The sequence below is a fragment of the Myotis nattereri genome (assembly GCF_964212035.1).
Source record: "Myotis nattereri genome assembly, chromosome: 6".
NCBI lineage: Eukaryota > Metazoa > Chordata > Mammalia > Chiroptera > Vespertilionidae > Myotis > Myotis nattereri.
The window spans coordinates 5,806,040-5,830,583 of NC_138081.1; the positions used below are offsets into that span (position 1 = coordinate 5,806,040).

Consider the following 24,544-nt stretch of genomic DNA (forward strand, 5'->3'; position numbering starts at 1 on the left):
CTCCTGGGGAAGGCACTTAAGCATTCTGTATTGACCTATCTTGACTTTTTTTGCCAAGAGGAATCCAATTGCCTACAGCTGTTACCTGAGCTCTCCATTCAAGCTGGGATCATGAAAAGCTGGTACCATGGATCTGTCTCTTGCCCAATGGCGTAAGCTGGGCCCTCTCTGGAGAAGAAACCTGGGTTCCCTATGATCAATGCCAGGGCCCCGCCAGCAGGCGAGGGGATCCAAAGGCAGTTGCTGGGCATGGAGGCCAGAGGGACATAGGCTATCAAGGAGACAGAACTGAACCTCACATCACCCTACTTGGCCCAGAGATAGCTGGTAGTCAACGACGGGTAAGATCCCAAAGGTTGGGACGACCTAAGACAGGCACAGCTGGGGGCCAGTAGGAGAAAACTTGGGGTGCAACAAAGGTGGGGCACAGATCCTCACCCCCCCCCAATGGTGCACGGGCTTGAACGGTGCACGGGCTTGAACACTCGCCCCTTCTGAGGAAGGTCTCCTGTCCCCATGGCTGCTTCTTGCTTCCCATGCCCAGCCCAGATCAGGAACCAAATAGAAGAGATTTGGTCCAGCTGAAATCAGTACCCAGAAAAACGGAGGCTTGGCTAACAGACCCTATGTCTAAATCTAGCCTAACAACAGGAATGCTCAGAGCCTTCACAAGGATGTAAAGTGATCCTTTCAATTAATATTTACAGAGTAAATTAAGATTATTGTTAAAATATTAAATTTGACAGTAAAAATAGTTTTCAAATTAATTAAAGTCAAGTTTTCAAATTAATTAAATTTGGCTAATTTGAAATAAGTAATTATTCAAAAAGTATTAACAAAAATGTTCATGGTAAACATGCTATGAACCTAAAGCATGTTCAGGTTCATTTTTTTGTATGCAAAAAATTAATATTTAAAGCTATCTAGACTGCATTATAAAATTTCCAAGAAGTCTCCTAATTAAATAAAAAAAAAAGGGGGGGGGGATAGTGGAAAAATATAGTGGAAGAATACCATGTAAGGAAAAATATCCTGTAACTAAATTACATCTAGAAATTTTTTTTTTTCATTTTGTAATGCTAACAGCAAGACACCCATGAAAAACATATGTGGTGTCAAAATAAGCCAAAGGAAAATCATTTGGGCAAATATAAAAAGGATTCCCCAAGTAAAATTTCAATTATTAACCTTTGGTCGAGAATATGTTTGTATATTTTCAGAGAACAGCTCCAAGACCACGTGGATTTCTGCAACAAGGGATCCCGGAGAGAAACTGACCAGATTACTCCAGCCACAAAGACAGGAGAGACAGTTCAGAGATGGAGATGGTGGAAGACGCCTTGCCATGCTAGCAGTCAGCAGCTGTGCGTCGCTGCAGGGTGCCCAGGACCAGACCAGAAAGGACCGGACCTGCATTTTCCACCATCCAGAACCAACATTTCATTGCTGGCATGTACACATGAACTTTTGGACATTGAAACATGGACTCAGAACTTTTGGACATTGAAATTGGGACTTGATTATTTTTTAAAGAAAAAATAAGGGGGAGATGTGGGAAACTGTTTGTTGCCTTCACTATCTGATAAGCATAGACAGAGCACTTCCCGAAACCCCCGAAGGCTGGGTGCCTTTGAAGCCCTCCCAAAGGTCGGAGCTAGGCGCCACCTCTGTTTGTCCAGACAGTGGTAGCTGAAACTACTCCCCCATTTATTATTATGTAAATCCTTGCTGATGGGCTAGTCTGCCTGTTGCAGGGGGTCACCTGCCTAGGGCTATGCTATGGGTGCATCCCAGATCAATAAAAGCTTGGTGAGGCCTGAGCACAGGGAGAAGAAGTCCTTCGGGACTTGCCGCCTGGTCCCTCAATATTGCAAAATTATCTTGTGTCTTTTTCTCTCATTTGCTGTGCGGCTCCTCTTTCAGATACCGAACCCTACTCCACGCGAGTCGTGGAAGGAAACACACTCGACACCTGGGTTGCAGGTTCCCTCCCTGCCCTCAACCTCAGCGCATGTGGGAGGCAATCAGTCTATGTGTCCCTCTCTCATCCATGTTTCTCTCTTTCTCTTTCTCTCTCCTTCCTTTCCACGCTCTCTGGAAAGCAATGAAAAATATATTCTCAGGTGAGGTGCCAGGGTTCTTGTTCCAGCATCTAGAAGGGTTCAGCAATCTGGAGAAGGCTGTGTCTAACTTAATGAGTCCAGAGACGAAGCATAATTTTGAAAGGCATATGGGGGTCAGAGGAGCTTAGCTAAAAGGAACTAAGGTCTCCTCGTCTCAGGACCCCATGCTTTTTATTAACACAATTTGTCCTGAGGTGCGGCAGAGATATACACTTAATAGTCAGATTGGAAGAATTAGCCTAAGGCTGTTCAGGTGTTTGGCCAGTAGGAGGCAATAACATGTAGATTAAGATGCCCTGGGCTGTCTAGAAGCAAACCATCATCCCTTTTCAGGTTTGAGGAAATGCCTTTAGCCATTCCCAACAGGTGACAACGTATGTGACTCAGCCCTTGTTGAGCCCCCAAGTTCCATCAACCTTTCAATGAAACTCTTACAATTATGACATGGAATTGGCTTTCGGCATGAGGATTAACAAAAAACAAAAAGAAAGAACCTCCAAGCAGATGACTATGTCACAAAAGGACTCTGTCCAAGACGGCAGAAATAGGATTCAGAAAGGAGAGGCAAAATGCAGCTATGTAACCTTTAATGTACTGTGACCCCCACTCTTACTAAGCATGCCCTGCCCGGAATCTCACCAATCAGAATAATTTCTTCTCTTGAAGATCATGACAGGTAAGAAAAAGATGGGGAGGTGTGGAAAACATCACCAGCATTCACCAGCTTCCCCTACTTCCTAGGCACACGGAAACTATACCTCCTAGCCTCCTGGGACTGTGTGACTAGTTCTAGCCAATGGTTAGTGAACAAAAGGTTCTTGGTCAAAAAATGTAACTACCATTGCGTGGATCTTCTCTTCCCATCCCAAGTCAACCAAGAAGACAGCCTTGGGTTGAAATGTGGAATCAGAGTACAAAAGTGGTCTAATGGGCTGAATCACCCAAAGCTACAACAGATGCTCTATGAATGGGAGATAACTTTTGCTTAATTAAGGCTCTGGGGGCTGTTTGTGACCACAGCCTGGCCTAACTTGGCCTAATAAAGGACAGGAACAAGACTGTTGACCGCCCCTACCACATCCCTCAGGTAGATTTGATTATTCATGAATGAAGTCTGACCACAGGCCAGAAAACAGTGGACACTGCAGGGCACAGGATGGTGACTGTGGGTGCCTCTAGGGCTGGCTGTGTGCTGCTCCCATTTGGGAGGCCATGTGTGAAGCCGGGGAAAGGCCACAGACAAAGGAGCTGAAACCACTGAGTTTTAACTTCCTCCCTTCGTCCTCCCCACACCTACTTTAGTCTTTCCTGTTATCTTAGCTCATTTGGCTGTGGACAGAAACATTTGACTTGGGGCTGCATGAATGAGGTTGTCAGAAGCAGCAAAAGCCTGAGAGGGCAGACAAGGCATAACGTCTGCACCTTTTCTCTCCCTGCAGGGCTTCGGCAGCTGCTCTCAGAGATAAAAGAGAGACAGGAGGAGAGGAGAAAGGATGGGACCAGAGAACTGAGATTAAATGGAGCTTGTATTTGGATTTAGCGGGAGGAGAAGGAGTTGTCAGATGTCAGGTGCGGGGCGGGGTGGGGGGGGGGGGGGTGGCAGGGAGATTGGAGGACACAGATGCTGACCCAGAAAGTTAGGAGGCCTGCTCTTTCTTCCTTCCAAGGTGAATGGTTCCACTAAGCTCAGATCTGCCTACATCATAATAACTAATATTTGCTGTTTGCTCATTATCTGTCAGTTTTCTAAACACGATATGAAAGACCGACAGGAAGATAGGGAATCATCTCAACAACCATTCACAGTGGACTCTACTATGATCCCCATTTTACAGATGAAGTAATGAAAGGATGAACCAAAGGTCACACACCCAGCAAGTCCAGGGGCCGTGCTCATTCCATTGCTCTGTATTTTTCACTTGGGAAGCTCTTTTTGTAAACCTGAGCGTCTCTACAATGATAAGATGCACAAGAGTGGAAATAGCAGGAATGTTATTATAACCCTTTGGTGTTAGGACAGAGCTCCGTCACAGCCTGTCTCACAAAAGGAAGCCGGTGGGGAGCAGGAAGGGGCAGAGCTGTCTGCAGGAACTAAGAAGAGAAAGCAATGCCAGCCTGGGAGGCCCCTTGCCAATGGCCTCTGATACATGTTGAGTAAATTAATGTATCTGATTGGCCCAGTTCGAAGCTTTTTTGAGTCATTTTCCATGCTTGGTGTCAGTGTCTACAGTGGGAGGATCTGGGCTCCCAGCTTATCGGAGAAACTGTAGACTCTGGGAGGCAGCCAGCAAAGGGAGAGGTTGCGGCCTGGTTCCTTCCTCCACATTTTTGTGTTCTTGTTCTCCTTGTATGAGCTTGGAAACAAGGTGGGGCATTTCGATCTTTTCATCCTGTCTGACTTCAGCCAAGAGCCCTCCCTAACACAGACATGCTTTTCTGTGCTGCTTCACTCCAGCTCATAATCTGCATCTCTCTCCCTCTTTTTCACCCCGTTCTCTAGGAGGTGAGAGAAGTTGGTGATAACAAATAATTCTCCATATTACCTAACCCAATCACCCCTTCAATTGCTATTTAGGTGACTTTACATTTGAAATAAACTATTCATTTAAATTCATGTTCCTCTTTCTACACCCTCCTATCACCAGAAACATAAGCTGACTTGGAAAGTCAGAGAAGTATTCTGAGATACTAGACAGCAAGTTAAAACATATTTTTAGGGAACACTATGTGAAGGGGTGGTACAAGGCTAAGAACATTCCCAGCTCAAAACACGTAACTCTCCCTCGGTGGTGATTGAAGTCCCAAGCTAGAGGGAGCTACAAGAAGGGGAAGGTAAGAAGGAAAGAATATAAGAAGCAACAGAAATTGGTGGAATTTGGGGTGCCTGAAGCAAACTCACGATTTCACCCAGAGAATCCATTTGGTAGCCAAGGAACTAAAGGTTCTGGGCTCCAATCAGCAATCACTCCTTTGATGTGCTGCGTGGATGGGTGGACCCACCCACATCTGATTGAGTGACACCATTCTCCTAGGATGGCTTTGTTTATCACCTCATCCTGGGAAAGTGAATGTGATCTTTCATTGTACTAATTTGTTCATTTGAACTCATTGTTCCTAGAAAAGAGCCACTGGAATTATATTTTGAACTTCAGAAAGGTTTTCTAGAACAAACACAACTTGGTCCTGATGGTTTTTTTTAAATCTGTGTTAGATTCTGTTTGCAATATTTTTAGCACTTTTCCATCAATATTAATAAGTAAATTCATCTGTAACTTTTTTGTGCATTACCACAGTTTAACATCAATATTATACTTACTTCATGAAAAGAATGCTTTTTATGCTGTTGAGCCATTTAGTTATAATTAGAATTATCATTTTTTCCTCTTTAAAGACTTTATTACATTCCCCTAAATATCTGGGCTTTGAGCTTTCCAAAGGATAACTCTTTTACAATTTTCTCTATTTTTCTATGGAAATTATTTTATATAGATTGCTTTGGGTATGTTATATGTTTCAAGATAATTATTCATTTAATCCATAAAATTGGACAAAGTGGTCTCTTTTGATTTTTTCCTCTGTTCCTGTATTAATTTTGTCATTGCCATTTCTCATTTTCTCTACTTGCAACGCCTTTACTGTTTTTCATGATTAGGTTTATCTTAAGGAAAAAATTTTAAAGTTTGAATTAAGGTATTCCACTGTTCTTTCGTTTTCTAAACGCTCTAATTTCTGCTGTTATCTTTATTATCTGCTTTCATTTGATTGACTTTGCTGTTCTTTCCACTTAATCCACCTGGTTTCAATTCTTTCCTTTTGTTAATATAAATAAGGGCATGAATTCTCCTCTGAGTACTGCTTTAACTATATCCCAAAAGTTTTGAAATAAGATTACTTTTTTAATTAAATCTTTATTGTTCAGATTATTACAGTTGTTCCTCTTTTTTCCACCCATAGCTCCCCTCCATCCAGTTCCCACCCCACCCTCAGCCCTCCCCCCCCCCCGTCCTCATCCATAGGTGTACGATTTTTGTCCAGTCTCTTCCCGCACCCCCCACACCCCTTTCACCCCCCGAGAATAGTCAATCCACTCCCTTTCTATGCCCCTGATTCTATTATATTCACCAGTTTATTCTGTTCATCAGATTATTTATTCACTTGATTTTTAGATTCACTTGTTGATAGGTGTGTATTTGTTGGTCATAATTTGTATCTTTACCTTTTTCTTCTTCTTCCTTCTTAAAGGATATCTTTCAGTATTTCATATAATACTGGTTTGGTGGTGATGAACTCCTTTAGCTTTTCCTTATCTGTGAAGCTCTTTATCTGACCTTCCATTCTGAATGATAGCTTTGCTGGATGAAGTAATCTTGGTTGTAGGTTCTTGCTATTCATCACTTTGAATGTTTCTTGCCACTCCCTTCTGGCCTGCAAAGTTGCTGTTGAGAAATCAGCTGACAGTCGTATGGGTACTACCTTGTAGGTAACTGACTGTTTTTCTCTTGCTGCATTTAAGATTCTCTCTTTGTCTTTTGCTCTTGGCATTTTAATTATGATGTGTCTTGGTGTGGTCCTTTTTGGATTCCTTTTGTTTCGGGTTCTCTGGGCTTCCTGGACTTGTAAGTCTATTTCTTTCACGAGGTAGGGGAAGTTTTCTGTCATTATTTCTTCAAATAGGTTTTCAATATCTTGTTCTCTCTCTTCTTCTGGCACCCCCATAATTCGGATGTTGGTACACTTGAAGTTGTTGTAGAGGCTCCTTACACTATCTTCATATTTTTGGATTCTTTTTTCTTTTTGTTTTTCCAGTTGGGTGTTTTTTGCTTCTTCGTATTTCAAATCTTTGACTTGATTCTTGCGATCCTCTAGTCTGCTATTGAAACTTTGTATAATATTCTTTATTTCAGACAGTGTATGCTTATTTTCTAGTTGGTCCTTGTTCGTATCCTTGAGGGTCTCACTAGATTTCTTGAGGGTCTCACTAAATTTATCAGCAGTTTCTAGAAAATTCTTGAATAACCTTATAATTGTGGTTTTGAACTCTATATCCAGTGGTTTGCTTTCCTCCATTTCTGTCATTTGTGACCTGTTTCTTTGTCTCCGCATTTTTTATGCTTCCCTGTGTTGATAGAGTGGCTTTCTGTGCTAGGTGTCATATAGGGCCCAGTGGCTCAGCCTCCCCAATTACCTGGGGTGGACACTCTTGGTGCACCCCTTTGTGGGCTGTGTGCACAGTCTTGTTGTAGTTAAGCCTTGATTGTTGTAGGTTATCACTGAGAGGAATTGACTTCCAGGCTAATTGGCTGTGAGAATCAGCTGTGTCTACAATGGGAGAACTTCTGTGCTGGAGACACCCTTCTGGGGCAAGACTTGCTTCAGTGGGGCTTTGGTGCTCACTGAGTCTGCCCCCTGAGTGTGTCCCTTATGGATCTGAGGAGTTGTAATCTGGATGGTCCCACTCTGACCACTGGGTACACTGGCACTTGGATCTCTAAGGAGGTGCTAATTTAGCCTCTGCCTGAGGCTACCCAGCAGGAGCTATGGAGAGATCTTCAGATTCCTCTTCTTTGGTTGGGATTTGGAGGTGCCCAGATGAGGCCCAACTGTGAAGCAATGCAAGCTGCTGTGGGGCCTTGGGCCTTCTTTTGGAAGTTCTGGGTCTCTCTGACCCTGCTGCAGTTTGTTAGGTAATTTTCAGATTGCAAAGGGCCAGGCCTTTCATATGCAAAAGCCTCTGTGCACAGCTTGGGTGGGGCAGGGACTCAGGGAATCAACAGGGCAGGGCAAACAGCTATGGCTGATCCTCAGTCCTACCCTAGGAGGCCCCGCATCTCAGTGTCCTGGTAATCGCTGCAAGCACTTCTGAGAGAAAGCCACCCTCGAGTTCGAACCGATGCCAGACAGTCCAGTTTCTCCTTGTATGAGTCTGGGTCCCCAGAGACTCGCCCGGAACTGGAAGTCAGAGCAATTGGGAGCTTGAGACTCCCTCCTGATTTAAAAAGACAACAGTGTCCTCAGTTGCCAGCCTTTCCACGTGCGCCTCCGTACCTCTGCACTTTACTTCCACACTTCCTCTGAGTCTCAGTGTGCTTTTCTCTTTCCTTCTAGTTGTAGAATTTCCACTCAGCCAGCCTTCCTGTGATTCTGGATGATGTCCGTTTTTTCTTTTAGTTGTATTTTTGAAGTGGTTGTGCGAGGTAGTAATTTCCGGTGTTTACCTATGCCGCCATCTTGGTTTCTCCTCTGAAATAGGATTCTTAGTTGCCATTTTTCTAGAAAATTTTTAGTTTGTTTTTTTAATTTTATCTCTGGCCCAAGAGAGACCATTTCTTTAAGTTTCTATGTGAAAGAGCACTTAACTTATGTGATTTTCTTTGTGAAAAGCATTTATTGTTTCTGGTTTTATTGGTATTAACTAGATTGTTCCATTATGGTCAGAGAATAGTATCTATATCATTCCTACTTTGGGGAATTTACTGAGGTTTTATGTGCCACGATATATGGTCTATTTTTATTATATGTTGTTGGAACTTGAAAAGTTATATTTTCAATTTTCAATAAAGAAACTTTAATGTATACTTATCAGATCTAATTTTTATTATGTTAGTAATATCTTCCACATCCATACTTATTTTTTATTTACTTGATCTTTCTGAATTAAAGTCAGATGTGCACTGACCACCAGGAGGCAGACGCTCAACTCAGGAGCTGGTGAGCTGCAGTGACTTGGCAGCAGTGGTTCTTGAGTGACACACCCCAAAACCAGAGAAGAGGGAGCCCGATTCCTCTCGGGGCCACACGATTCCACCTTCAGCCATTTGTTATGTTGTTGCTACAACACTGTAGGCCCGAATCTGGTTTACTGCACACTTGCATTTGCGTTCCACACCCTGTACAAAAGCAACTTCGTAGAGTGCCCTCTCGCACTCCGGGACCCCTCGGGGGCTGTTGGAGAGCTGGTTTCAGCCCAATCCCCATAGGCCAGGCTGAGGGACCTCACCTGCCAGAGGAATCCCGCTCACTCCACAGACACCAGGGAGGACCACAGGAGGTTGGCTTCAGGGCATGTCCAGCCTGTCTCACCCAGTCCCGCCCCATCACCACCTTCTAATTTCCTTTCAATGTGCACAAATCCATGCATCATGTCACTAGTCATCTATAATAATAAAAGCGTAATGTGATAATTAGACCAGATGCCCTTCCAGATGAAGCCAGGGTTGCGAGGGAAGCCTGGGTCCCAGCTGCCTGCCAGTGACCAGAGAAAAGCCTGGGTTCCAGGTGCCTGCTGGAGGCTGGAAGAAGGGAAGTCCGGATCCTGGGTGCCAGAGGGAAGCCGGTGCCAGCAGCCAGGGGATGGAAAGCCTACTCTTTCATTTTTTTTTTTAATATTTTTTTATTGATTAAGATATTACGTATGTGTACCCTCTACCCCCCCCCCCGCTCATCCCCTCACCCCCCCGTTGTCCGTGTCCATTGGTTAGTCCTATATGCTTGCATATAAGTCCTTTGGTTGATCCTTCCCCCTTGCCCCCACCCTCCCCTACCTTCCCTCCAAGGCCCGACAGTCCAATCAATGCCTCTCCGTCTCTGGATCAGTCCTTGTTCATCAGTTTATGTTGTTCATTATATTCCACAAATAAGTGAGATCTTGTGGCATTTATCCGCTCTCCAGTTCCGTCGATGCTGTGGCAAATGGTAAGAGTTCCTTTTTCTTCTTCCTCTTCTTAAAGAATACCTTTCAGCATTTCATATAATGCTGGTTTGGTGGTGATGAACTCCTTTAGCTTTTTCTTATCTGTGAAGCTCTTTATCTGACCTTCCATTCTGAATGATAGCTTTGCTGGATAAAGTAATCTTGGTTGCAGGCTCTTGCTATTCATCTCTTTGAATATTTCTTGCCACTCCCTTCTGGCCTGCATGGTTTCTGTTGAGAAATCAGCTGACAGTCGTATGGGTACTCCCTTGTAGGTAACTGACTGTCTTTCTCTTGCTGCTTTTAAGATTCTCTCTTTATCTTTTGCTCTTGGCATTTTAATTATGATGTGTCTTGGTGTGGCCCTCTTTGGATTCCTTTTGTTTGGGGTTCTATGCGCTTCTTGGACTTGTAGGTCCATTTCTTTCACCAGGTGGGGGAAGTTTTCTGTCATTATTTCTTCAAAAAGGTTTTCAATATCTTGCCCTCTCTCTCCTTCTGGTACCCCTATAATTCTGATGTTGGTACGCTTGAAGTTGTCCCAGAGGTTCCTTACACTATCTTCATACTTTTTGAATCTCTTTTCTTTTTTCTTTTTCGGTTGGGTATTTTTTGTTTCTTTGTATTTCAAATCTTTGACTTGATTCTTGGGATCCTCTTGTCTGCTGTTGGATCTCTGTAAAATATTCTTTATTTCAGTCAGTGTATGCTTAATTTCTAGTTGGTCCTTTTTCATGTCCTCCATGGTCTCACTATACTCCTTGAGGGATTTATTAAATTTATCGGCGGTTTCCATAAAATTCTTGACAAACCTTATAAACGTGGCCTTGAACTCTATATCCAGTCGTCTGTCCTCCTCCGTTTCTGACAATTGTGACCTGTTTCTCTGTCTCCGCATTTTGGCTGCTTCCCTGTGTTGATAGAGTGGCCCTGCGTGCCAGGTGTCCTGTAGAGCCCAGTGGCTCAGCCTCCCCAGTTACCTGGGGTGGACACTCTTGGTGCCTTGGTTGATGTAGGATCACTGGGAGGAATTGACCTCCAGGCCAATTGGCTGTGGGAAGCAGCTGTGTCTGAAGTGGGAGAATGGTCCCCCTCTGACCACTGGGTACAGTGGCTCCTGGATCTAAGAAGGTGCTAATTCAGCCCCTGCCTGAGGCCTCACAGCCGGGCCACGAAGAGGATCAGCTGTGAAGCAATGCAAGCCGCTGAGGGGCCTTGGGCCTTCTCTTGGAAGTTCCGGGTCTGCCTGGCTGGGCTATAGTTAGGTACATTCACATGCAAAAGCCTCTGCTGCAGCCTGGGTGGGGCGGGGTCTCAGGGAGTCAAAAGGGCGGGGAAAGACGCTATGGCTGATTCTCCGTGCCCAGAGTCGCGAGTCTCAGTGTCCCGGTAACGGCTGCAAGCACCTCTGAGGGAAATCCGCCCTCAAGTTCGCCCGCTGCCGCCTGACAGAGCAGCCTCTCCCTGTATGAGACCTGGGTCCCCAGAGACTTCCCGGAACCGGAGTTCAGAGCAGTCGGGAGCTTGTGATTCAAAAAGACAGCCGCGTCCTCAGGTGCCACCCCCTTTCCACGCGCGCGAGCTGCCGCCGTACCTCTGCACTCAGCCTCCGCAGCTCCTCTGGCTCTCAGCGTGCTTTTCTTGTCTTCTAGTTGTAGAAATTACACTCAGCCAGCCTTCCTGTTTTTCTGGACGATGTTTGCTCCGTCCTTTGGGATAATTTTCAATTGCTGTGGGAGGCGACTATTTCCCGGTGTTTATCTATGCCGCCATCTTAGTTTCTCCTGGAAAGCCTACTCTTGCATGAATTTTGTGCTTCGGGTCTCTAGTCTAGCCTATATAATAAAAGCCCAATATGCAAATTAACTAAAAAGCAGAACGACAGCGGTACGACAGTTCGCTATTACGTGCACACTCAATGCAGGGAGCTGCCCCCAGCCTGCAGGCCCCAGGCCAGCCAAGGTGGGTGCCAGCAGGGCCCCCCAATTGCCCTGCCGGTCGCCCCACAGATCGGCCCTGATCGACGGCCAGGGCTAGGGACCCTTCCTGTGCACGAATTTCATGCACCAGGCCTCTAGTATGTGTATGTATACATATATATATATGTATATACATATATATATATCTAAGTGACCATTCCACCAGTAGCTATGAAGACAATGACCACCAGGGGGCAGATGCTCAGTGCACAGGCATGGAAACATGGAACAGACTGATGAATTTCAGAGGGAAGTGGGAAGAGGGGAGGGTGGGAAGAGATTAACCAAAGATCTTATATGCATACTAGAGGCCCTGTGCACAAATATGTGCACTGGTGGGATCCCTAGGCCTGGCCTGCGGGGATCAGGCCAAAACCGGCAGTCTTACATCCCCCAAGGGGTCCCAGATTGCGAGAGGGCACAGGTCAGGCTGAGGGACCCCACCGGTGCACAAATCCATGCACCAGGCCTCTAGTTAATAAATAATAATACAAGAATACTTTGTGTTTTGTGTACTCACAACTGTAAACCTACTTTTGGCCCACCTTGTATTTCTAATGTTTAAAAGAACAAGGAATTTAGGGAGTTGTTATTGGAAAAACTAGGGAGCAAGACACATATATGCTTAAGTGAACATTAAATTTCTCTGTAAGGATAACATTGAGCTCCAAGCAGGGATGGCGACTGGCATGCTGGCAAACTGTGGGGCAGAACAGGAGTGGGGCTTTCCTCTGTGAACCATTTTGTGCCTTTTGAATTTAAACCGCATCAACAAATTGTCTATTCAAATACATTGTATCTTCTTAAAAAAAAAAAAAAAAGAATAGTGGGAGGGTAAGTGGATGCAGGAAGTAGAGGCAACAGCTCTTGTCAAGATGGTTGTAAAGCTGGCAGAGTCCACCTCTTCCTAGCTCTGTGGCCCGGGAAGCCAGTACATGTGTCTAAGTCTCCTGGATCTGGGGGTAGCAATACCTGCCATTTAGAATTACCTTGAAGATAAACTAAGAATATATATCAGGCACAGCACAGCAGTAGCATACAGGAAGGGCTCTATAAATGTTATTGTTATTGAATTATTGTAATTCATGAGCCCATAAAACTGTTGAAAACTCCTAGAACCACTAGATGGCATCAGACTCAAATAAAGGGGTGCCCCTTTCACTAGCTGAACACCCAAAACAGGGGAGATGTTTGTTTTCCTTATTCCCTAGTCCTTTCCCTCACATCTCACAACTCCACACTTCTCCTCTGCCTTCACCGCTCGGCTGGGCTGCGACACAAGGGACTTGAAGTTCAATGCTGAACAGGGCGGAGGAGGTAGAGGCTGTTCTGGGCTCCTAAGGTTCCGCCTTTCCTTTCATATCTTCCTTTGTAACGAGTGAAACATGACTGAGTGGGAAAGATACTGAAGGTCAGAGACAAGAAGGGAAATCACATGGTGCTGGGGGCAGGCGGGGTGAGTGAAGAGAGCTAGAACTCTGGGGCAAGCAACACTCCCTGTGGCTGCTGAACAGACCACACCGGTAGGGTTTGTCAGTCAAGACCGACTGCCTTGACTGTCAGGGAACATTCTTCTGTGTCCCGGACATAGGTCTACCTGGGAGTTTGTCCTGAGATAAATTGGGGGGCAGCTTAAGACCCTCGTCTGCTGCAGCTTCCTGCACTGCCATCGGCGCCCGACTTTTCCTCCCAGCCCTATCGCTGCTGAGCTGTGGCTTCCCGCCACTTTCCTTCCTGGGTTTACAGTATTATGGGTCTGTGGGTCAGTTGTACTGAGGATACCACAGAATTTTAACAAATCATCTTCTTCATGAGGGCTGGTTTCCACAGGCTGGGAGGTCCAGGAATTATAATTCCCATTGAATAAAGGCAGGAAGGACCTTTGGCGGGCAGGGGAGGGAATCCGGCTGGCCTGTGTCTCTCCATGTTTCACCCTCACGACGTTCAGGAGCCCGAGCTGCGGCGCTGCGGGCGGGCAGCCGGGGTTCTTCCCACCCGCTGCCTAGTTTCCAGGCAGAGCAGAATCCCCAGCAGAAGCCTGGCCAGCTCCCCGCCAGCGCTGGAAAGTACCTGCTGTTTCTGGGAATGTGAAAGCTTCTGCTTCCTAGAATAGGAGCCTTCACAGGTAGCCCCTCCCAGTAACCAGAAATGTGTGCAGCTTTGCGTTTCATTGGTTGGTCCCTGTAGGGAGGACCGAGAATGAGGACGGTGGAAACAGATTTGTTCACTTACCCAACAGACATTTGGTTTTGTCTACAATGACTCGAGCCCTGTGCCAGGTAGTAGATAAGAGCTTATTAGGACGCATGTCCTAGTGTGGGCTCTAGAGTCAGGCCTGGATTCAAAGTCCGGCTCCACTGTGTAAGCTTCGGGCAGTTATTTAATCTCTTTGAGACTCGGTTTCCTCATCCATAAAATGGGGATAATAATAGCCAACCTCATAGGATCGAGAATAAGGACTCAGAATGATAACACATGAACGGCACCTAGCACAGTCCCTGTTCACACTAAACGCTATAAACAGCAGTTACCGTCAATGTTTTATTAACATCGTTAATTATGGAACTGAGCTCTGCCCCTCCCTACCCTGGCTCCCAAAATATCAGACGCTGGTGGGAATGCGGAAGGATACAGAGGGGCAACCTGGTGAAAATCTGTGTTCGTCTGGCTACTGTAGCTCTCAAAGAGCAGATAAAAGACCAGCAGGATAGCCGGCAAAAAAGTAGCTGTGGTCACCCCTGGGAAGGGAAACGGAGGTCAGACTACTTCTCCATGTGAGTGTGTGCTGCTTGTAGCACAAGGAAAGTATTTTAAAATACATTTATTCTGCACGGTACACGCTCAGCACCAGGCACTGCGCTGCTCTTCGCGGAAATAAGGTCGCTGGGCACAGACAGCAGCCCCCTCCGCAAGCAAAGGCACGCGTGGTCCAAACCTGCATCACGAGCCACCGGGGCTGCCGGGAGGCGCAGCCCAGAAGGCTCAGAGCGCGCTGCTTGTCTGAAGGCGGCCATGGGGGCCAGTGCCGGGCCTCAGCCCTCCACGCCCTCCACGCCCTCCACGCCCTCCACGCCCTCCACGCCCTCCAGGCCCTCCAGCTGCTGCGCCAGGCGGGAGTAGAGGTCCTGGCCGGCCCGGAGCTGCTCGCGCTCCAGCAGCTGCCCCTGCCGCAGCACCAGCACCTGGTCGGCGCGCTGCACCGTCTGCAGCCTGTGAGCGATCACCAGCACCGTGCGGTCCCTGCGGCAGCGCCAGTCCTGCAGCTGCAGGGGTCACACAGCCTCAGGAGGGCGCCACACCCCCGGCCCGCCCCTCCGGTTTAGGGTACAGACTGCGAGAAACCCAGGAGGCAGGAAAGGGGCCCACAAAGGGCTGCATTGCCCTTCTCAGCCACAGGCCGCAGGGGGGGCTGCCCCCAACACCACATGCCCCATCCTCTCCTCCCCCCAGCTTCTCCACTCCCCCCACCCCCCCACACGCACACACACAAGAAGACACAGGTGCTCCGTCCACGGGGGGCCCTGCCCCGCCAGGCCCGCCGCCCCGCACTCACCGCCTGTTCGCACTGCACGTCCAGGGCGCTGGTGGCCTCGTCCAGGATGAGCACGCGAGGGTCCCGCACGAGGGCCCGGGCAATGGCCAGGCGCTGTTTCTGCCCCACGGCCAGCAGGCTCCCCTTCTCCCCTACGTCTGAGAGGCCACGAAACACCCGTCTTCACCTACAAGTGGCCACGACCCCCTCCCACAAGCAGGGACGGGGCACAGCTGGTGTTTCCCTGGCAGGCGAGGAGCCCTGGGTAAGGGCGGGGTGGGGTGGCACCCGCTGGGCTGCCCCGGAGCGCCTGGTGCTGGGAGGGGCAGTGGGGGCCCAGGGGAGGGCGAGGGAGCAGAGACCGTGGGGTTACAGGGGCACCGCCCTCACCCAAAGGTAAGCTCCCGCTTCTCCGGGCGGAGGTACCTGTATGTAGTCCGTGCGCCATTTCCTTTATGAACTCGTCCGCCTGGGCCGCCCGGGCAGCCGCCATCACCTCCTCGTCGCTGCAGCGCGGCAGCCCGTAGGCGATGTTGTCCCTCACGGAGCCCGAGAACAGCACCGGCTCCTGCCCGACCACAGCCACCTGCGCGGAGGGAGCGGGGGACGTGGCGCCTCCGGGGTCCTCGCGCCCCCCCCCCCCCAGTGTCCCCATGACCCCGTGCCGCTGCACTTGCCCCCCTCCGGCTCCTGCGCTTCCTCCCACACACCTGCCTGTGCAGGTAGCGGTGCTCGTACTGGGCGAGGGGCTCCCCGTCCAGCAGCAGCGTCCCCGCCGTGGGCTGGTACAGGTTCTGCAGCAGGGCGGCCACGGTGGTCTTCCCAGAGCCGTTGGGCCCCACCAGCGCCGTCATCTGGCCCGGGCGCAGCGTGAACGTCAGCCCCTGGAAGAGCGGGAGACTAAGGCGCCGCGCCTCCCTCCCCGCGGGCCCTTCTTGCCATCGGAGCGAGGCCGGCCCTCGGCGGCGGATCCAGTCTGAGGCCTGGTCACGCCTGGCACCGGGCAGGGCGCCGTCCCTCCCGCCCGCGCACCTTGAGCACCGGCTGGTCCGGGCGGTGGGGGTACGCGAAGCAGACGTCCCGGAACTCCACCAGGCCGCGCAGCGTGGGCGGCTCCAGGGTCCCCGGCGGAGGCAGGTTCGGCCGTCGGTCCAGGTAGCGGAAAACCTTCTCGGCGGCGCCCACGTTGCTCAGCATATCCCCGCACACGTACACCAGGGTCTGGGAGACAGGAGGGAGGGTCAGCCCCCCAGAAACCGGCCTCCGGCTGCGCCCGCCGCTCTGCCATGTCCACCCCGCCCCCCGCCCCTCCCACACACACACTCCCCTCGTCCAGAAAAGCGACCTCCTTTAAAGGTGCGCTCCGGCTGGTGGCTGGTCTACAAGCAGCACCACTGCCCCCTGATCCAGCTGCTCTGCACCGCGGGCCGCATCCCCCGCCCCCCGCCCTCCCGCCCTCCCCCCTCCCCGTCCCGCGGGGCCGCTCCTAGTCCCGCTGCGGGCTGTGCTGGTGCACAGGGACCTGCCCAGGAGACAGGGACGTCCTTAGGGGGCACTGTGCCCACCGTGCGCCTCCCATAGTTCTCCACACACAAAATGTTCAACAAATGTCTAGGGAATGTACAAAATAAAGCCCAAGATGAAGTGACGAACTATTTTTGAAACCTGGTAAATCCAGGGAAAGAGCTAAATGCTCCTTCTGCCTTTTCTAGTCCAACAAGCAGTGGAGGGGAGTGTGTCCAGCGGGCAGGGGACGGGATGGCAATGTCAGAGCCCGTGGCTGATGCCACCACAGCTCCATCCGAGAGAGGGGATGCAATGCACGCACACATTACATGTATGAGGCAAGCCCAGGCAGCACTGACTGTATTTGGTGAATTTCAGGAATCATCATTAATTTTTCAGGTGTGATAATGGCTTTGTGGTTACATATATAACCAAGCTATGTCAGTCGGGCTATATTTTTAAACTTTATATTTTAGAAATACAATTGAAATATTTACATATGAAATTATATCTGGGATTTTCTTCAAAATACTATGGGTGGGGAGGAGGGGAGAGTGCAGGTGAAACAAGGTGAGCATGACCTGATCCCTGTTAAAGTGGGTGATGGGTGCATGCGGTTCATTATAGTCTGTCCTGGGGGAGGGGAGGGTATGTTTTAAATTCCTCATAACACAATGAGCTGGGCTTTAGTTTTGTCTTGTGTTTTTAAGGAGAACCAATAAATCCCAAGGCCCAGAGGCCAGAGAGAAAAACAGAGGGACGGGGAGAGCATGCGCGGCTGCCGACGCACCTGCACGTGGTGGCCCAAGTCCTCCTGGAAGAGCAGAAAGGAGAGCAGCCCGCCCCGCGTGAGGTCCCCGGCCAGGATCTGCTGCAGCCCGCAGCTCAGCATCAGCACCTGCATGGCCAAGTGCAGCATCTGGGAGGGAGAAGGAAGGCGGGGCTGAGACAGACGTCTCCCTTCCCTCCAGTCCCAGCCCTGCCCCCAGGCCGCTCCGCCGGCTCACCCTCCGGAAGAGCAGATAGAGGGCCCTTTCCAGGTCTCGTTGCCACCACAGCTTCCGGCACCGTTCCAGGGCCTCCTCGTAGCGACAGGCCTCGTGCTCCTCAGCCCCAAAACTGCGCACGGTCTTCAGCCCTCCAACTGCCTCCCGCACCACCTGCCCCGCCTGCGCCACCGCGTCCTGGATCTCCAGAAGCACCGCCTGGAAACGCGGGAGGAGAGGCGGGGGTTCGCGCGCTGTGGCAGCATCCCAGCCCCCAGGCTGCCAGTCTGCCCAGGAACACAAGCTGACCTCTTTCCCTCTCCCTACATTTCCCGGAGGAAACGCGCGAGGAGGGAGGGAACAAGGGAGCAGGCACCCTCCTGCTGGTGAGTGAGGGGGACACACACTATTTTTCCCTTCATTGGAACTCACTCGCACCCCCTGTGTCTCGACAAGAGAGTGGGGGTCATTTCCCAAGGAGCCACAGCTACTTTACAGAAGGTGGAGATGTAACTTAATATGGACCGGAGACCAACCAGGGGTGTGGCTCAGTGGTTTAAAGGAGAAAAATTCTGACACATGCTACCATATGGATGAACCCTGAGGACGTCATGCTACATTAAGTAAGCCAGTCACGAAAAGACAAACACTGTATGAACCCATTTATAGGATACCTTAGTAATCAAATCCATAGACAGGAAGTACAATGGTGGTTGCCAGGAGCCAGGGGGAGGGAGGGATGGGGATTTATTGTTTAATGGGCTGGAGTTTCCGTTTGAAAAGAGCTCTGCAGGGTGCAGTGCTGATGGTTGTGAGACAGGCCATGAGCCAGGTCAAGTGGAATCGGGAAACTGAGGCAGAGAGCTGGACACGCTGCAGAGCAATTTACAGCAGATGCAGAAGGTCCCCTCCCTAGAGACAGCATCTAGGCCTCAGCTGTATTTCAGCTCCAGGCTCACAAAGGCAGCAAAGCCAGGTGGGCAAAGCCAGGACCAGCTGCGATGACTGACGGCCCCCTGCCCTGGCACTGACCCATCGGTGGAGACCATGGCCCTGAAGGAGCCCACCTAGAAAACTGATGAGTATTCTGCTGAACCGCCCCCCAAACCCCAAGACCTCCCCTAAGATTCCTGCCTGTGAGAAGATAAAGCCTCAAGACAAAGGACCCAGTGTGGGCTCTCCCTCTGGGAGCAGCCCTGCCATACCCTTTCCTCTCTTCTTCCCCCCACAGGTGTGCACCTCCTGAACCCTAAAGGACCCCACAAGGCTTGCAACCAGGGCAGCATTGGGCAGCGGCAGCTCGTCCCAGGCCAATCCCCTGAACCTGCCCCCAAGGCCCCTTTTCCCTGACTCCCCAGAGAGCTAGGGCAGCCCAGCCTGGGCTCTCCTGTAGCTTCTTCTAGGCCCTTCCTTGTTTTACGCCCGCAGCTATAATAAACATTCCCTCATAGTCACCTGGACTCATGTTGTAAAATTTTCCTGCACAAAGTCAAGAACCCACACACTCCTGGCCAGTCCTAGGCAGACCCGCTTGGGACCAGGTCGCCTTTCTGGAAACGGTGGTACAACAGTGTGAATGTGTTTAATGCCACTGAAATGGCATTTAAAATAGTGTACAATGGTAATTTTTATGTTATGCATATTTACCACAGTTTTTGTAAAAGAGAGGAGATGGGGCTAACATGACCGCACATTCTACCTGCTCTACACCCCTGCTGATTATAAGGGGGAAGCGCTGCCTAAACCCTCTCAGGTGGCAGTTTTAATCTTTTGTGGGGAAGGTATGTGCACACTCCTCTAAGACTCTGATGAAAATTACCCTCTCCTCAGAAAAATGTGCCTTCCTTCCATCCTTCGCTCTCTCCTCCACCTCTCCCACCCCCTCCCTGCATACGCATACAGTCCCAGGGGTCATGGAACTTATGGAGCTGCCAGAACTGCTGCCCTGATGGCTGAGAAGAGACCTCTAGGACTGGTTCTTCCCTAACTGCCACGCATACCTGATGGCGGCCATTGTACACCTTTTCAGCCGCTATGGTGAGAGGCACCTCGAACAGAGACAGGAGGGTGAGTCGAGGCGACAGGTTGAGCATGAAGCTGTACAGTCCCACCACTTTCACCAGGCTCCGCAGGAGCACGTTGGCATTAAGAGGAAGCCAGGAACTCATTAGTTTGGTGTCCGAGTTCAGCCGAGAGTTCAGCTCCCCTGGGAGGACAGAGCAGGTGAGGAAGCCCTGTGCAATGGAGATCCAGCAACTGCCCCTGACCCTCCCCGCTGACACAGCCGCTCCTCTGAGCACCTCCATGTGCAGGCCAGGGGACAGGCTGTGTGCGGTGGAGGGGAAGCCCACACCTGGACGCCAGGCCCCAGCTGCCTTAGTCTCCTGGACGCCAGGCCCCAGCTGCCTTAGTCTCCTGGACGCCAGGCCCCCGCTGCCTTAGTCTCCTGGACGCCAGGCCCCAGCTGCCTTAGTCTCCTGGACGCCAGGCCCCAGCTGCCTTAGTCTCCTGGACGCCAGGCCCCAGCTGCCTTAGTCTCCTGGACGCCAGGCCCCAGCTGCCTTAGTCTCCTGGACGCCAGGCCTCACCTGTCTTAGTCTCCTGGAAGAAACTCAGGTCCTGGTGCAGAAGGGAGGAGAAGAGCTGCTCCCGGATCCGCAAGTTGATCCTGGACATGGTGAAGAGGAAGCAGCCTCCTCGGCAGCCTGCGGACAGCGAGCTGCGGGGACCGAGAAGGAGGGAGGGAATGAGTGAGGGAAACAAAGGAGAAAGCACAGAATGAAAAGAAATGCAAAGTTGGGGGAAGTATACCGGGACAGGCAGAAGAGAAATGAACCAGACAAGGACAGTGGCAAGGGGGGCAGAAATAAGCAGAGGACAAGGAAAAAAAAGGCCTGGTGAGCAATACTCAGAACAAAATCCTAACTCGTACAAATTCACCAGTATTTATGCCAGACGCAAGGGAAGAATACAATAGAAGTGAGAAGATATTGTAAGTAGAGATCGGCTGTGGCTGCCTGGCCTCCCCCAGCTATCCCTCCAGGTTTCCCCTCGGTCTCAGCCTCCTTTCTCCCCACCCCAAGTCCTTCCTCCTCGCCCTGGGTACTTCTCTGTGGGAACCGCCCTCCCAAGCCCCTGAGCCCTACCTTGTTGTTCCCCACTCTAGGGGCCCTGGAGTTAGACAACTCCTCTTAGACCAACCAGATATCCTATATGATAAAAGGCTAATATGCAAATTGTCCCCTCAGGAGTTCCACCCACCAGGAGTTTGACTGCTCACTATGACGTGCGCTGACCACCAGGGGGCGGCACAGAACGAAGGAAGGCCCTGGCCAGCATCCGGAAGGCTCTGATCAGCACTGATCACTGGCCAGACCTAGGGACCCTACCGTGCATTAATTTCGTGCACCAGGCCTCTAGTTTACAATAAAATGTGAAGGGGAAATGTGAAAGCATGGAAGCAGGTATTTTGCAAAATATGGGTTTCTCATACAAATCTAGTACCAGGTTTGGGAGGCTGTTGGGATACAGTCAGTCACAAAATGATGAGGGCTTGGACTTTGATCGCAGTGAGAACAGAGAAAAAAGAGCCACAAGAGAAACACTGTGAAAGCAGAAAACGACATGGCTAGTTCTGAACACGAGGAAGGCATCCCTGGCGCTGATGCTGGAGCCCAGGGGACTGATGCTTTCAGGCAGGGGAACAAGACCCGGGGGGAGGGAGAGGTATCTGGAGCCCCGGGTATGCGGAGTGTGAGATGAGAGTGGGCTATCCACGCCAAAGGTCGAGGGGGCAACTGGATTACACGGCTGGAGCTGGACACGGAAACGCGGATCTTGGAGACACCTACAGAGATGCACTGAGTCAGCTCAGTGGGGAAAATGTTCTTAAAGATCAAAGGCCTGAGTGAGGAGGAAAGTTCATGCTTAAGGGTCCAGAGGAGGGACGTCTCCAGAGTGGCCTGGAAGGGAAAGAGAGTTCATAAAAGCTAATTCGAGAAAGAGATCAATAATGAGAGATTGTTAATGCCAAGTGCTACAGAAGCAAAGAGAATTGATGACCGATTTTTTTTAAGTTCGATTTTTAAAAAAAAAAAAAACACCACTTTTAAGAAATCGGTTTCAGCAAAAAGAAGCAAGAATGGAATGAAGACATATGAAGAAGTGGTTTCTGGGCTACCAGGTACTAGGGTGAGCAGAGTGAGCAGCTCCTTCACTTGTGTGCCCTCGGTGCCTCGCCCACCTCATCCTACCCATCCCAGCCCCGCCCTAGGTAGGTGGGTAGGTAGGTAGGGAGGTAGGTAGGTAGGTAGGTGGCTGACAGCAGACTCCTGGGTATGTCTAAAAAGAGAGGGGAGCCGAAACCGGTTTGGCTCAGTGGATAGAGCGTCGGCCTGCGGACTGAGGGGTCCCGGGTTTGATTCCGGTCGGGGGCATGTGCCTGGGTTGCGGGCTCATCCCCGGTGGGAGATGTGCGGGAGGCAGCTGATCGATGTTTCTCTCTCATCGATGTTTCTGACTTTCTATCCCTCTCCCTTCCTCTCTGTGAAAAATCAATAAAAAAAATATTAAAAAAATAAAAATAAAAACAAAAAGAGAGGGGAAAGCCATGAAGTGGGAAACAGAAAAGGTGCTGGAAAGAGGAGTGACAAGGGGCAGGGTAAGATCTTCAGAGGCGAGTGGGGGAGGGTCAGGGAGAAACGCCCGCCCTGACAAGAGGTCACTTGGGAAACAAACTTGAGGTGGAGGGAGAAGACAAAGAGAATTTCATGAGATGAAAATGTTGAGGGGCCACTGAGACACTGCACTGTGTCCCACATTCGCTGTCTTTGTGCTGTGATGGTGTAATACAAACTTTGAAGATGGTGGCAAGAATGGCGGGATGCGGGAATGAACGGACGCATGGAATAGAATGGCGGGTAAGAGGGCGCACGCATGCTTCAGTTTGAGTGCCAGTTAGGACTGCGAGGGGCCCTGTTGGGGCCTAGCACATGGACCGTCGGCCATCACCTACCTCCCAAAGGAGAAAAGACACATGAAAAAGATGGCGCTGGCGAAGGCTTCGGGGTCAAAATCGCCTCCCAGGATGTCGATCACACGGCCAGAGTAATACGGGATTAACATCTCCCCTGGAACCAGGCAGGGTGAGTCAGGACCGCGCAGGGGCCAGGGCCTTTCCCACCGCCAACCCCCAGAGCCTCCCTGGCTCACCCAGCACGGCCACCACGAGGAAGAAGAAGGCGGCGGCGAGGAAGGGCAGGTCCGGCCTGGAGAGCTTCAGCAGCCGCCACATCAGGGCTTGGCTCTGCCCCTGGCCCTGCTCCCTCTCGGGGGCTCCGGGCGGGCTGAGCACGGCCCACACCGCCCAGCTGAGCGCCGCAGCCCCGTACCCCGCCAGCAGCCAGCTCCACGGGGCTGCGGCCACGCTGGCTGGGGGCGCGCTCAAGGCCCCTGGGCTCAGCGCCCTCAGGGAGAGGAACAGAGGGGGCGCCAGGCAGAGCGCGGGCAGCAGTGTCCCGGCCGGTGCCAGCAGCCCCCCCAGCTTCAGCAGACACCACAGCCCTCCAAGCCGCAGGGTGCCCTCCAGCCACAGGCCCGGAAGCCCCCCGGGGAGCAGAGCGTCCAGGGTGCCCTGGAGCAGCCGGAGCACAGCCCAGTCCGCCAGCAGCAGGGCGGCCCAGGGCCTCAGGTCGGGGAGCCCCATGGTGTGCCTGCGCGACGGAGGGAGAGAATTAGGGAGCTGGAGTCCCCACCCTGTTCCTCCCCTCCCCACCCCACACCACCCCGCCGACCGACCCCAAAAGCTCCTGGGTGCGCGCGCCCGTGTCGGGGCATCCCTCCCCCGACAGAAGGCAGCAGGCTGCCAGGGCGCTGGGAGCCTGGCCAGGCCTTCATCCTTAAAAGTCCCGCGACCCCTGCCCTGCCCCTGCACCCTCGGGTCCAGGGGGCAGGAAGCAGGGGCGCAGGGGACCGGCAGGCTGGGCGGCGTCCCTGGTAGCGCTGCGGGTGCCCCCGCACGGACTCACCGGCCTGCAGCTCCGGAGGTCTCCCGGTGAGATGCTGAAGGCTGAGCTCGGAAACCGCTCCCGCACCTCTGCCTGGCTTCCTTTCGGTCCGCCCTCCCCACCCCCAGCCCCAGCCCCCAGGATGTCCCCGCCGCTTTCGCTTTCGCTTCCTGGCCCGGCCCTGGCACTGCGCCGCACGGCCACCGGGGGGCGCGCGACACCGCAGACGCCGCGCCAGGGCCCCCTCCTGGCCGCACCTGCTGTCCCAGGCGACTCTCGCCCTTAATGACTGTTACTCTAACAGAAAACAGTTCAGTTTTTAAAAATTGTCACTAAGTAAAAACAAAAAAACTGTTTCAAGGGCTGGGATGCTTTGTACTTGGAGAGCCACCGGATTGTCTTGCCTCCAGGTCTTGCTACCTCAAGCTCTGAGCCGGTTTTGAGAAGTGCCCACTTCCCTCACCCAAGCTCCAGTTTTAGGGTCTTGGGGTAAAAACAGCCAAGTCCAGGGGCTCCCAAACAGAAGGCAGCAGCCACTCAGCTCCAGCCCCTGAGGAATGGACTTGGTTTCTTGGTTTCGTTTGGCACTGAGAACCCAGTGGCCGGGGCCCTGCAGGTCCGGCCTGACTCAGAGCCTATGCATGGGCATTGGCTGATTCCAGAAATGACTCCTCGGGTTGAAACTACCTCCCAAACACAAGCTGTCCTAGAGGTGATGGCTGG

The 24,544-nt window shown here is 51.2% G+C and overlaps 1 protein-coding gene across 2 annotated transcripts; it reads right to left on the reverse strand.

Annotated features, from left to right (window-relative positions):
- Positions 1–14,598: 14,598 nt before the first annotated feature.
- TAP2 (transporter 2, ATP binding cassette subfamily B member) lies at positions 14,599–23,941 on the reverse strand. Of its 2 annotated transcripts, XM_081095005.1 has the most exons (13): positions 23,843–23,940; positions 23,420–23,527; positions 23,028–23,140; positions 22,831–22,945; positions 20,405–20,535; positions 19,817–20,022; positions 17,838–18,035; positions 17,621–17,749; positions 16,357–16,545; positions 16,035–16,208; positions 15,751–15,910; positions 15,346–15,482; positions 14,599–15,055 (listed from the first exon to the last, which is right to left on the reverse strand). In XM_081095005.1, exons 2-13 carry the CDS (start codon positions 23,518–23,520, stop codon positions 14,825–14,827), a joined length of 1,884 nt encoding a protein of 627 aa, XP_080951131.1. In that variant the 5' UTR covers positions 23,521–23,527; positions 23,843–23,940; the 3' UTR covers positions 14,599–14,824. The 2 variants fall into 2 exon arrangements, with proteins under 2 accessions (XP_080951131.1, XP_080951130.1); XM_081095004.1 differs by having other exon boundaries at positions 23,028–23,527; positions 23,843–23,941.
- Positions 23,942–24,544: the final 603 nt, after the last annotated feature.